General features: G+C 62.2%; 1 protein-coding gene across 1 annotated transcript; it reads left to right on the top strand.

Annotated features, from left to right (window-relative positions):
* The first annotated feature begins 406 nt into the window (after positions 1-406).
* On the top strand, positions 407-11,415 carry SV2A (synaptic vesicle glycoprotein 2A). Its single transcript, XM_068662963.1, is given in 15 exon segments — positions 407-833; positions 4,656-5,418; positions 6,366-6,546; positions 6,661-6,812; positions 6,902-7,035; positions 7,174-7,263; positions 7,467-7,577; positions 7,680-7,768; positions 8,511-8,620; positions 8,623-8,674; positions 8,769-8,899; positions 8,995-9,045; positions 9,048-9,200; positions 9,848-10,007; positions 11,126-11,415. Coding segments are annotated over 14 exon segments (2,178 nt in total). The 5' UTR covers positions 407-833; positions 4,656-4,838; the 3' UTR covers positions 11,310-11,415.
* The last annotated feature ends 2,604 nt before the right edge of the window (positions 11,416-14,019 follow it).

The raw sequence follows: 14,019 nt of genomic DNA, 5'->3' as shown, positions 1-14,019 counted from the left end.
ACGAGGGAAGGAGCAGGGGGGGGAGCAGGGGGACCAGGTATGCCCCCCCCCAGCTCACTGCACGAGGACGGGGAGCGGGCACGGCTTTTTAGGGTCCCCCCAAAAAGAGGGAGACCCCCTCCTGGGCACCCTGCATCCCCCAGGAGGGAGCTGGGTTATGGTTTTTTTTTTGGGGGGTGGAGTGCTCCAGAGCTGATTTCACCCCCCCTGGGGCAAATCCTTCATCGGGGGGGGGGGGAATTTGGGGTTTGGGCACCCCCCACCTTCCCCCACCCCCCGTGCCCACGCTCCTCCCAGCGCCGTCGGGAGCGTTTGTGCTGCATCACGACGGGAGGGCCTCGCGCGGCCCCGTCCAGGCGGACAAAATTTGATCGGAAGAAATCGAAATCCCCCCCCCCTCCTCCATTCCCCCCCCCCCACCATCCCCCCGGAGGAGGACGTGACTCAGATTGTGTGCGTGTGTTGGGGAGGGGGGGTTGGCAGCTCCTCGCACCCCGTTACGACCCCCCCATTTCCCCTCCAGCCCCTCGGAGCACGGGAACCCCTCTCCCTCGGGATCCCCCCGGGGGTGTCGGAGCATCGCCGCCCTCCTTGCGCCTTGGCGAAAAAACGGAGAAGGTAGAGCCCCCCCCCAGCCCTGCATCGCTGGTAGCTGAAGCACGGCCCCCCCCCTCCCTCCTGCTGCCTCCCTTCTTGCAATGGACTCTCCCAACGCTCAGCGTGTGTGGCGGAGGCTGCGGCGTTAGCGCTGGTACCCGCGAGCTGTTTTCCTGCCACATCCCTGCCGGAGCATCCTCCCGCCGCCGGAGAGGAGAGCGGGGCCACAGCAGCAGGTAAGGGGGAGAGAAAGGAGGAAAAAAAGGAGAAAAATGGAGAAAAAAGGAGAAAAAAGGAGAAAGGAGAAAAAAAGGAAAAAGGGCTTCGGGGAAGGGGATTGCCTTCCTCCTCCTCCTCCTCTCCTCGCTGCCTTTCCCGAGCATCCTCGGGGTTGCCGGCTGACGGATGAGGGGTTCGGCTTCCCCTTTCCCGTGGCTGTGGCCATTTTGTCCTGAAAAACCTTGCCTCCGGCTTCGGGTTGTCTTGATTTTTGTTTTTTTTTATGTATTTTTTTTAATGTGCGTGCTTGGCAGCCCCTCGGCATCCCTGCCCTGTGGCCGGGCTCCAGCACCAGCGGGGATTTCGTTGCGGGCACGGAGATTTCTCCTGGGGGCACCGGCGGGTTTTGGGGAGGGGGAGCCCCTCGGCTCTTCTGGGGGTGCTGGGGGGGGGGCTCGGCAATGACCTTGGGCACCGGGGGGGTTTCCAACTCCTCTCCCTTGTCGCCATGTTCTGGCTGCTCTGCGGAAAGGCCGGGGGCTGCGGGGGGGACCCAGACATGGGAACCCCCTTTTTTGGGGGGTGGTCTTGGGGTGCGCAGCGAGGCAGGGCTGCGCCCATCACCGGCACCTGGCAGGAGGAAAAGGCTCCGGAGCCCCCCAGCCTGGCTGGGGGCTGGCAGTGCCCCCCCGGGCTAACGCCACCGATGGGGTAGGGGGGTCAGCGGCGCCTTTGTGCAGCCAGGGGAGCATTTTTGGGCCCCCCCCTTTTTACCTACGGGGCGCCTCGTGAGATCAAACCCCTCGTCTTGACAACCTGCGTGGTGCCAGCTCGGCTCCTCGAGGCTCCCCGGAGCCCAGCGGTGACCTTGGTGCACGCGGACGGGCCCCGTCCCCCCCCCCCCCCACCGGTGGCTTCTCGGCCTCCCTTCTGCTCCCCTCGCCCTTTGCCAGCTCCCTGCTGCTGCGAGCCGTGTCACCGTGCCACCTGGGGGGGGGCAGCCCCCACAGGGGGCAAAATGACCTTGGCGCTGCCAAGGCCACGGCTCCTTCCAGCGCCTTCGGGAGCCACCCGGGGGGGGCTCCCCAGGATGGGATTTTTTTTGCTCCCCACCCAGCCGGGGAACAGAGGGCGGTGGGCGTCCGAGGGAATTGAGGCTGCCTGGAGGTCCCTGCCCGGCTTCATTCAGAAATCAGCTCAGGAAAAGGGGGGGGGGGGAATGAGGGAATAAGGGGGGGGCCGCGGCGTGCCGCAGCGCCGGCACCGCACCGTCCCCGGGTGCCTGCGCAGAGCCGGCGTGGGCGCCCACCCCGGGGGGAGCGCTGCTGACGGCCCCGGCTATTTTGGAAGGGCTAATTTTAGCTCGCCGCCGTGCCCTGTCCCCCCTCTCTCTCTCTGTCGGTGGGGGGGGGGGGCGCAGAGGGAAGGAGGGGGGGGACACACAAACACACGCGCGCTGACGGCTGCGTCCCTCTCCCTGCGGCTCAACTTCTGCGGCGCTGGCCGCGCGTGGCCGCTGCTGCCCGGAGGGTTTTGTGCCACCGGGGGGTCAAAAATAGCAATTTGGGGGGGTTGGGGGGGTCGTGACGGGCCCCTCAGCAGGGCCAGCGGTGCCCGTACCCGCTGGTGTCTGGGGGCCGTCCCTGTCATGGGCTGGGCTGAGCTTTTGTGGGGTTGGGGGGGGTCCCAGCGGGACGGCAGCACGGGGCCAGGGCTCCGGCCGAAGGCTCTGGTGAAGCCGCAGCCAAATTTTTTCTGGAAGCCTCCCCGGGGAACGTGGCCTTGGGCACGTGGTCCCCGGCGCCGCCTCTGCCACCGCGGCGAGCTTCGGGCACCTGGATCGGGGTTGGGGACCCCTCCCCAGGGCACCCCCAACCCCAAACCTCCTTCGGCACCCTGCTGGGGATTGCTCACCCGGGGCACCGATGCCAAGTTTGGGAGGTTTTGGGGACCCCTGTGGTTTTTGGGGACTGGTCCCCCTCGTGGTCCCTGTGGGGTCGGTGGTGGCTCAGGCTGCGTGGTGCTGGTTTCTCTCCGTCCTGCCCTTCCCGAGGGATTGGGGTGGTTTTGGCACCCGGAGCCGGCCTGGTTCCTGGCGGTGACTTGCAATCCTGGCTGAACCCGCCGGGGACGCGCTGCCTGTGGCCTGGTGGCAGCGATGTCCCCGATGTCCCCTCGGTTTCCTTGTCCCCTGTCCCTTGAGGGTGAGGTGGGATGTGGGCTGGGTGACCCCCTGGAGATGGGCAGGGGTTTCCCAAGCCCTCGCTGTCACCGGGACCCTACCCCCTGGGGGGGCACCACGCGCCCTGCTGGGGCCCACAGAGTCCCGGGGTCCCCATCCCCAGGTCCCCGTCCCCAAGGTCCCCTCCCCAGGGTCTCTGTCCCCAAGTCCCTATCCCTGTCCCCATCCCCAGGGTCCCCTCCCCAGGACCCCATCCCCAGGTCCCTGTACCCAGGTCCCCATTCCCAAGTTCCCTTCACCAGGTCCCCGTCCCCAGGACCCCGTCCCCATGTCCCTGTCCCCATGTCCCCATCCCCGTCCCCAAGGTCCCATCCCCAGGACCCCATCCCTGTCCCCATCCCCATGTCCCTGTCCCCAGGACTCCATCCCCAGGTCCATGTCCCCATCCCTGTCCCCATCCCCAAGGTCCCTTCACCAGGTCCCTATCCCCATGTCCCTATCCCCATGTCCCCGTCCCCATGTCCCCATCCCTGTCCCCATCCCGTGACCCCCTCGCCCTATGGGTGCCACGAGCCAGGGGCAAGGGGGGGAGGTAGGGCAGGTGCGTAGCCACACCCCCCGCAGCTGATTGGCCGAGCAGCTGGGCCGTGCCCCCCAGCCCCATTGATGCCGGTGGGGTGGCCACGCCCCCCGCAGCTGATTGGTTCCCGGCCCAGCCCCACCCACCCGGCCCCATTGAGGAGGTGGCGCCGCCTTTTTCTCAATGGGCTGATGGGGAGCAGCGGGAGGCACTGGGGGGGTCCCATGGCCTGGGGCTCCTGGGCTGTCCCTGGGTGCTCGGAGGGGCTGTGGGGCCCACCTGCACCCTCCTCATCCCAATCACTGCTGGGATTCCCTCTGCGGGGCCTGTCCCCATCAGGGATCCCCCCATCCCCACTGGGGTCCCTTTTGGGGGGGCCATTGAGGCAGGGGTGAGGTGGCCCCATTGGCTTTTGGCTCGCCCATTCTCCTGTGTGGGTCCATCCTCCCTTTCCCCACATCAAACTGGCCTCCCGTGCGCCTTGCTCCCTCCTCACCCCCATTTATTTTTTGCTCCCAGCCCCGCGGTGCTGTGGAAATGAAGCTCGGGGGGTCCCACAGACCCTAATGTGTGCCCCCCCCTCTCATGGGGAGCATCGCCCAAGCAGGGCTGATCCTGGGACCACTGCCCCAAGGCTGGGATATGCTGGGGGAGAAGGGACCAAGGTGAACAAGCCCCGTGCTCAGCCGCGTTGTTGGCCGCTGGGGAATCCACTTTGGATTCCAACGAGGCCAACGGGTGCCCAAAGGCCACCGAAATGTGACTGCGAGAGCTTTGCTCCTCCGAATGAGCGTGGTTGGGGGGCACTCTGAGAGGTGACAACCCCCCCTGGAGCTGCTCCCGCTGCTTCCCCACCCCGTGCCCTGCTGCGGGTGCCTGACCCCAAGCCAGGCTCTCCTGCCCGGCTCCCTGCAGCCTCACCATGGGGCAGAGGTGCCCCAAATCCTCCCGTCTCCATCCAAGCCGGGAGGAAAAGTGCTGCAAATTGCGCCGTCCTTGGGCCTCGCAGACCTTGGAGGGGCCGTGCGGGGCCGTTCCCAACCTAACTCGGGCTCCGCTTGTGTCTGGGCTCCCCAGGTCCGGGGTCCCCCCCCACCCCGCGCCCCCTCCCAGCCTTCGCCACGTGGATGGGTGGCGGCGCCGCCGCCCGGCCCCAAACACCCCACTGCCGAGCACGGGCGTGAGGGCGCAGCCCCGACGCGGAGCCCCCCTCCCCGGCCTCAATTCCTCACCGGTGCCCAAACCCAGCCCCCTGGCACCATGGATGAGAGCTTCCGAGACCGGACGGCGTTCATCCGGGGCGCCAAGGACATCGCCAAGGAGGTGAAGAAGCACGCGGCCAAGAAGGTGAGCAAGGGCATGGACCGCATGCAGGACGAGTACACCAAGCGCTCCTACACCCGCTTCGAGGAGGAGGAGGACGACGAAGACTACCCGCCGCAGGACGGCTACTACCGGGGGGGCGAGGGGGCCAACGAGGAGGAGGGGGCTTCCAGCGATGCCACCGAGGGCCACGACGAGGAGGACGAGATCTACGAGGGCGAGTACCAGGGCATCCCCCGGCACGATTCGATGAAAGGCGGGGAGCGGCTGGGGGCCGAGGCGGCCGCCGGCGCCTTCGATGACACCGAGGGGCAGCGGAGGAAGGACAAGGAGGAGCTGGCGCAGCAGTACGAGCTGATCCTGCAGGAGTGCGGCCACGGCCGCTTCCAGTGGACCCTCTACTTCGTCCTGGGACTGGCCCTGATGGCCGACGGCGTGGAGGTCTTCGTGGTGGGCTTCGTGCTGCCCAGCGCCGAGAAGGACATGTGCCTCTCCGACTCCAACAAGGGGATGCTGGGTGAGCCTTGGGGGGGGGCTTGGGGGAGAGGGATGGGGGAAAGGGGGCAGGGAGGGGATGTGGGGGGACAGGGGAGTGTGGGGGGGGGAGTGGGAGGGTAGGGGGACAGGGAGGGACACTGGGGTATGGGGGACATGGGGTGTGGGGACATGGGGTATGGGGACATGAACAGATTAGGGGACATGGAGGGGGACAAGAGAAAGTAGGGGGGCATGGAAGGACACCTGGGATGTGGGGGACACGGAGAGGGAAATGGGGTGTGGGGGACGTGAGGAGAGAGGGGGACAAGGAAGGGGACGTGGGGTATGGGGGGGGGGAGCAGATAAGGGGACATGGAGGGACACTGGGGTGTGGGGGACGTGAGCAGAGAGGGGGACGTGGGGTTTGGGGGGCCATGAGGAGGTTGGGGGGCATGGGGGGGGCACGTGGGATATAGAGAGGCAGCAGCCGGAGGGGGGGGTGAGCATCACTGTGCAGCCAGGCACTGCTTCGTGCCCCCCCCGCAGCTCCAGGCTTATCTCCCTGCTCCTGCTCGGGGCTGATAAGGGGACGCTGAGCACTCTGGGGGGGGGGGGCTGCGGGCGGCTGCGTTGGCTGCACTGCGGCACCCCCCCCCCTCCCATCCCCCCCCCCATTGCAGCCCAAATTCCGAGTGTTATTGTGTGCCCCCCCCCCCCAGACCTGGCAAACTCAGGGCAGGAGGAGGGGAGGAGGGGGGGGGGGGCTGGATGCAGACAATGAGAGGATGGGGGGGGGCTCTGGGTTGATGCTGGGGGGGGGGGATCTCTGCCCCCTGCACCCCCTCAGCACCCCCCAGTACCGAGTCCTCGCCCCAAGCACCGCCAGTGCCGGGGGTCCCTCGGTGCGTGGGGCTGAGGGGCTGACACCGCTGTGTCCCCCCCCCTTGTCCCCGTGTCCCCCATCCCATGTGTCCCCCCCCCCCCCAGGGCTCATCGTGTACCTGGGCATGATGGTGGGCGCCTTCCTGTGGGGCGGGCTGGCCGACCGCCTGGGCCGACGGCAGTGCCTCCTCATCTCCCTCTCCGTCAACAGCGTCTTCGCCTTCTTCTCCTCCTTCGTCCAAGGCTACGGCACCTTCCTCTTCTGCAGGCTGCTCTCGGGCGTGGGGTAAGGGGGGGGCACGGCGCCCTGGGAGGAGGTGGGGGGTGTCCATGTGTGTGTGTTTGTGTCCCCCTCCTCGTCCTCAGCCTCCCCTGACGGCCGCTCTGCCCCCATCCCCAGCATTGGCGGCTCCATCCCCATCGTCTTCTCCTATTTCTCCGAGTTCCTGGCGCAGGAGAAGCGCGGGGAGCACCTGAGCTGGCTCTGCATGTTCTGGATGATCGGGGGCATCTACGCCTCGGCCATGGCTTGGGCCATCATCCCCCACTACGGTAAGGGCGCCGGCGCTCGCCGGGCTCGCCGGGGCTCGGTGTCACCTCCGTGTCCCCCCCGCCGGTCCCATCCCATCCCGTTCCCGCAGGCTGGAGCTTCCAGATGGGCTCCGCGTACCAGTTCCACAGCTGGAGGGTTTTCGTCCTGGTCTGCGCCTTCCCCTCCGTCTTCGCCATCGGGGCGCTCACCACCATGCCCGAGAGCCCCCGCTTCTTCCTGGAGGTGACCGGAGCTGGAAAAGGGGTGCTGGGGGTGTCCCGTCCCCCCCCCAACCCTGCCTCGAATGGGTGCTGGGGATGGAGGGTGGGGGGGAAATGGGGCAGGGGTGGTCCCATGGTGAGCCCGGGTTTTGTTTTGCAGAATGGCAAACACGACGAGGCCTGGATGGTGCTGAAGCAGGTCCACGACACCAACATGAGGGCCAAGGGCCACCCCGAGAGGGTCTTTTCGGTGAGAACCCCCCCGCCCCACACCCCCATACCCCCATACCCCCCCCGCCACCCCCCAGCTGCCGCCTCCGGGAAAAGCACCCCCGTGGAGAGGGTGGGAGGGGGGGGCGCAGCTCTACAACAGCGGGTGGGGAAACTGAGGCACGAGGCTGGGCTCACGGCCACCGTGCCCAGAGCGTCCCCCCCCCCCCCCCGCACCCGCAGGTCACCCACATCAAGACCATCAAGCGGGAGGACGAGCTCATCGAGATCCAGTCGGACACCGGCACGTGGTACCGGCGCTGGCTCGTCCGATTCCTCAACCTCTCGCAGCAGGTGGGGACTTGGGGGGTGTGGGGGGGTGTGGGGGGGTTGGGGGTGGCCCTGCTGTCCCCCTGCGGTGTCCCCTCGTCACCTCTCGCCCCCGTCCCCCCGTAGGTTTGGAGTAACTTCCAGCAGTGCTTCGCGCCCGAGTACCGGCGCATCACGCTGATGATGATGGCCGTGTGGTTCACCATGTCCTTCAGGTGGGGCTGGGGAAATGAGGGGGGAATGGGGGGTGGCACCCATGGGTGGGGCAGCTGGGGATGGTGGTATGGGGATGGGGATGTGGGGATGTGGGGACGGGGATGGTGGTATGGGGATGGGGATATGGGGGTGGGGATGGTGGCACGGGGATTGGGATGGTGGCATAGGGATGGAGATGGTGGCACGGGCATTGGGATGGTGGCAGGGGTATTGGGATGGTGGCATGGGGACGGGGATGGTGTAATGGGGACGGGGATGGTGTAATGGGGACGGGGATCATGGCACAGGGATGGGGATGATGACATGGGATGGGGATGGTGGCATGGGGACAGGGATCGTGTTGTGGGGATGGTGGCATGGGCATTGGGATGGTGGCACATGATTGGGGCTGGTGATATAGGGACGGAGATGGTGGCATGGGATGGGGATGGTGGCACAGGGACAGGGAAGGTGACATGGGATTGGGATGGTGATATGGGGACGGGGATGGTGGCATGGGATGGGGATCATGGCACAGGGACAGGGAAGGTGACATGGGGATTGGGATGGTGATATGGGGACGGGATGGTGGCATGGGGATGGGATCATGGCACAGGGACAGGGAAGGTGACATGGGGATTGGGATGGTGATATGGGGACGGGATGGTGGCACAGGGATGGGATGGTGACACGGGGCTGGTGGCACAGGGCTGGGGGCTGGGTTTTTGGTGATGGCCGGGCTCAGCCCTCTCTCACCCGCAGCTACTACGGGCTGACGGTTTGGTTCCCGGACATGATCAAGCACCTGCAGAACATCGAGTACGCCTCGCGCACCAAACTCTTCACCCGCGAGAAGGTCCGGCACTTCACCTTCACTTCACCCTGGAGAACCAGATCCACCAGGGCGGCGAGTACTTCAACGACAAGTGCGTGGCCACCAGGGGACGGGGACACCGGGATGGGGGGGGCTCGGGGGACGGCAGCGAGCCCTTTTCCCCCCTCTTTTTGCCCCATTCCCAGGTTCATCGGCCTGAAGATGAAGTCGGTGACGTTCGAGGACTCGCTGTTCGAGGAGTGCTACTTCGAGGACATCACCTCCAGCAACACCTTCTTCAAGAACTGCACCTTCATCTCCACCGTCTTCTACAACACCGTACGAGCGGGACGGGGGCGGCGCAGAAACCCCCCCTCGATCCTCGCCGCCCCTTTTACGACCCATTTGGGGTCCGTCCCCCCCCCCTCTTTGCAGATCTCTTCGAGTACAAGTTCATCAACAGCCGGGTGCTGAACAGCACCTTCTGCACAACAAGGAGGGCTGCCAGCTGGACTTCAGCGACGACAACAACGCCTACATGATTTACTTCGTCAGCTTCCTGGGCACCTTGGCCGTGCTCCCCGGGAACATCGTCTCGGCCCTACTCATGGACAAAATCGGCCGCCTCCGCATGCTGGGTGGGCACCCCAAATTTTCCCTCCCCCCCCCCCCACCAGTTTTTTTTTTTGGGGTCCTGGACCGTGGCAGGTGATGCTGCGCTCAGGCACCTCAGGTGGGGAGCTGTGTCCCGTTTTGGCTCCCCAGCGCAAAAAGGATGGGAGGTCCTGGGATGAGGCCAGCAGAAGGCCATAAAGGTGCTATAGGGCCTGGGGCATCTTCCAGGTTTTGGGATCTGGGGGCGGTCAGCCTGGGGAAGAGGAGGTTGAGAGGGGATCTCAGCGTGTGGGGTGGGGGGCAGAGGGGTTTGGGCAACCTCATCTCAGCGCCCTGTGGGGACAGGACAAGGGGCGACGGCCATAAAACGGAGCCAGGACTTTCTGCACCAGTTTCTTCCCAGTAAGGCTGACGGAGCACTGGGACGGGCAGCCCAGGGAGATTTTGGGTCACTTTTGGAGATTTTTGAGCCCCATCTGGACGCCTCCCTGGGCACCCCCTCTAGGGAACGGCTTTGGCACAGGGGGGACCTTTGGCACAGGGGGGACCCGATGCTCTCCGCAGCTCCCTCCCAACCCCTCCACCTCCCCAATTCTTTAATTCTCCCCTTTTTGGGGGGTGCGAGGTGCCCCCAGCCCTGACGCTGTTCCCCACCCCACCCCCCCCGCAGCCGGCTCCAGCGTGATGTCCTGCGTGAGCTGCTTCTTCCTCTCCTTCGGCAACAGCGAGTCGGCGATGATCGCGCTGCTCTGCCTCTTCGGCGGCGTCAGCATCGCCTCCTGGAACGCCCTGGACGTGCTCACCGTGGAGCTCTACCCCTCCGACAAGAGGTGCCGGGGGGCCGGGGGGGCCAGGGTGTGGGGCGCAGGGTGCCCGGGATGAGGTTTTGGGGTCCTGGTGTGAGGTTTTGTGTGCTAAATGTGAGGATTTGGGGGCTGGGTGCGGGGATTTGGTGCTGGGTATGAGGGTTTTTGGGTCCAGGTGCAAGGATTTGGTCCAGGTGTGAGGTTTTGGGTACAGGTGCAAGGATTTGGGTGCCAGATAAGAGGTTTTTGGGTGCCAGCTATGAGTTTTGGGTGCCAGGTACAAGGTTTTTGGGTCCAGGTGCAAGGATTTGGGTCCAGGTGTGAGGTTTTGGGTACAGGTGCAAGGATTGGTGCCAGATAAGAGGTTTTTGGGTGCCAGCTATGAGGTTTGGGTGCCAGGTACAAGGTTTTTGGGTCCAGGTGCAAGGATTGGGTCCAGGTGTGAGGTTTTGGGTACAGGTGCAAGGATTTGGGTGCCAGATAAGAAGTTTTTGGGTGCCAGGTATGAGGTTTTGGGTGCCAAGTGCAAGATGTGGGTGCCAAGTCTAAGGATTTGGGTGCCAGATAAAGAGGTTTTTGGGTCCAGGTACGAGATTTTGGGTGCTAGGTGCAAGGATTTGGGTCCAAGTGTGACGATTTGGGTGCTGGGTATGAGGTTTTTGGGTCCAGGTGTGAGAATTTGGGCCAGGTGCAAGGTTTTTAGGTGCCAGGTACAAGGTTTTGGGTGCTGGGTACGAGGTTTTTGGGTGCCAGGTGCGAGGTTTGGGGGTCCAGGTGCAAGGATTTGGGTCCAAGTGTGAGGTTTTGGGTACAGGTGTGAGATTTTGGGTGCTGGGTACGAGGTTTTTGGGTTCAGGTGTGAGGTTTTGGGTGCCGGGTTCAAGGATTTGGGTCTAATTTATGAGGTTTGGGTGCCAGGTTCAAAGATTTGTGTCCAGTTTATGAGGTTTTGGGTGCTGGGTTCAAGGATTTGGGTCTAGTTTATGAGGTTTTGGGTGCCGGGCACACAATTTTGATGCCCACCTACTAGATTTTCGCACCCAGGCTCAAACTTCTGGGCGCAGATGAACCAAAACCCTGGAGATCATCCCGGATGGGCACCCCCCTTCCTAATTCCCACCCCCCCAATTAATTCCCCGCAGGACGACGGCGTTCGGCTTCCTCAACGCGCTGTGCAAGCTGGCGGCCGTGCTGGGCATCAGCATCTTCACCTCCTTCGTGGGCATCACCAAAGCCGTGCCCATCCTCCTGGCCTCCACCGCCCTGGCCCTCGGCAGCTCCCTCGCCTTGAAATTGCCGGAGACCCGCGGGCAAGTGCTGCAGTGAGGGGGGGTTGGACACAAAAATGGGGAGAGGACCCCCCCCTCCGCCAGCCCCTATCTCGCCCCTCATCCCGGCTCTCCCCTCCTTCTCCTCCTCGCCCCCTCTCCTTTTTATTTTTATTTTATTTTATTTTTATTTAATTTTATTTTATTTAATTTTAATTTTAATTTTTATTTTTAATTTTTATTTTATTTTATTATTTTATTTTATTTTATTATTTATTATTTTATTATTTTATTTATTATTTTATTTATTATTTTATTTTATTTTAATTTAATTTAATTTTATATTTTTTAAATTATTTTTTATTATTTTATTTATTATTTTATTATTTTATTAATTATTTTATTATTTTATATTATTTTATTATTTTATTAATTATTTTATTATTTTATTTATTATTTTATTATTTTATTATTTATTATTTTATTATTTTATTTATTATTTTATTTATTATTTTATTATTTTATTATTTTTTATTATTTTATTTTTTGGGGGGGGGGGGCTTAGTCTCGTTACACACTGTGAAACGTCTTCTTGGAGCATTCGGGATTTTTTTCGGTCATTTTGCACTTAACTCCCCCCCTCCAACCCTTTTTCCTCCCCCCCCCCAAAAAAAAACAACCCAAGCCCCCCCCCCACCTCCCCAAATTTTTCTCGGTGTCACCCCGTCTGTGCAAAGCTGCTCGCTGCTGGGGGGGGGGACGAGGGGAAGGGGTCAGGGGCACCCCCAGCTTTGTGGGCTGGGGGGAGGGGACCCCCACACCCCCCCCCCCCCCCCCAAATCCTGCTGGGCTGGGGAGAGAGGAGGAAGAGGAGGAGGAGGAGGAAGGCTCAGCCCATGGCTCTGCTGTGGGGTTGGGGCTGGGGGGGGGCCGTGATTTGGTTTCCCCCCCCATGGCTGAGGCTGGGAATATTGGGGTGCTCAGCACCTTGGGGGGGGATTTTAGGGTGCTCAGCCCCTTGGGGGGGGGGATTTAGGGTGCCCACCACCTTAAAGCACACGATTTGGGGTGCCCCCCACTTTTTGGGGTGCAGAGCCCCCCAATTTTGGGGTGCAGAGCCCCCATTTTGGGATCCAGAGCCCAGTTTTGGGGGTGCAAAGCCCCATTTTGGGGTGCAAAGCCCCAATTTTGGGGTGCAGAACCCCGCACCTTGCACCTCCCGGTGCAGCAAACCCCCCCCCCAGACCCCCCCTTTATCCGATTTGGGGCGCTGGGGATGAATTTGGGGTCTGCCCCCCGCAGCCCCAGCCCCATTCTTGGGTGGGGGGTGGGGGTCGATTTGCAGGGGGAAGAAGGATAAATGTGCCCCCCCCGGGGTGTAATCCCCCCCCCCCGCTGTAGGAGGGGGGCACGGCTGCGTTTTGGGGTGGCTGCAGCGTGGGGGGGGGCACCTGCACCCCCCCCCATTTGCTGCTTCCTTTTTTTTCCTATTTTTTTTCCAATTTTTCCTTCTTTAGCTTTTAAAAGGGAACAGTGGGGGGGGGCATTTAAAAGGGGGGGGGTCAATCCGTGTCGTCCCCCCCCCCCCAAAAAAAAAAAACAACCCCAGCCCAGAGCACAAGCCCCCACCCCAGCGGTTCGCAAAGCACAAAAAGCGCCCCAAAAAGCGGGACCCCAAAAAAATTGGGGGGGGGGGGGGGTGGCAGGGCTGCGCCCCCCCCCCCTCACTTTGGGCACCCCGGGGAGGCTCAGCAGCCCCCCCCCACCAAGGAGCAGAGGCTGAGGTCTATGCAAAAAGCACTTGGGAGCCCCCCCCAGCCCTCTGAGCTTCATCTCGTCCTCGTGCCGTCCTCCTCCTCCTCCTCCTCCTCTTCCTCATCTTCCTCCTCCTGCTCTTCCTCCTCCTCCTCCTCCTCCTCTTCCTCGCGGCCCCCCCCCATTTCGCTGTAGCTGGTCTTTTTCTCGGAGCACACCCCTAGTTCTGTCCGTATGCAGTTCGTGCCGTGCTGTAGTTTTTAGATGTTTGTAAAGAATTAAAGAAAAAAAAACAACAAAAATGATGAAAACCACGGAAACGACAAAAAAAAAAAATGAAATCCCCCCCCCCCCCCCCCTTACGCCGACCTCCCCCCCTTACGCCGTGTTTTTACCCCAATAACACCCAGCGGAGCCGCTTCGGATCAGGACCAGGAGCTGTTTATTTTTGGGGTCGGGGTTTGGGGTGCGGGGGGGCGCGATGAGGGTTGGGGGGGGCAAGATGTGCACGGGGGGGGGGACGCCTTGAAGGTGGCGTGGAGAAAATCCCCCAAATCGCCCCCCAAAAAAATTTGGAAGGGGATTGAAAATCCCCCAAATCGCCCCCCAAAAAAATTTGGGATTGGATTGAAAATCCCCCAAGTCGCCCCCAAAAATTTGGGAGGGGATTGAAAATCCCCCAAATCACCCCCAAAAATTTGGGAGGGATTGACAATCCCCCAAATCACCCCCCAAAATTTAGGAGGGGACTGAAAATCCTCCAAATCACCCCCCCAAAAAATCTGGGAGGGGATTGAAAATCTCCAAAAATTTGGGAGGGGATTGAAAATCCTCCATATTGCCCCCCCAAAAATCTGGGAGGGGATTGAAAATCCTCCAAAAATTTGGGAGGGGATTGAAAATCCCCCAAATCACCCCCGAAAATTTAGGAGGGGATCAATGGGAAGGCGCAGCGCGGGCTGTGTGTGTGGGGGGGGTCACCCCAAAAGCTGCGCCCCCAGATCCTCCATACC

Source organism: Anas acuta, chromosome 28, assembly GCF_963932015.1.
Source record: "Anas acuta chromosome 28, bAnaAcu1.1, whole genome shotgun sequence".
Lineage (NCBI taxonomy): Eukaryota > Metazoa > Chordata > Aves > Anseriformes > Anatidae > Anas > Anas acuta.
This window is presented reverse-complemented; position numbering and strand designations above follow the sequence as displayed.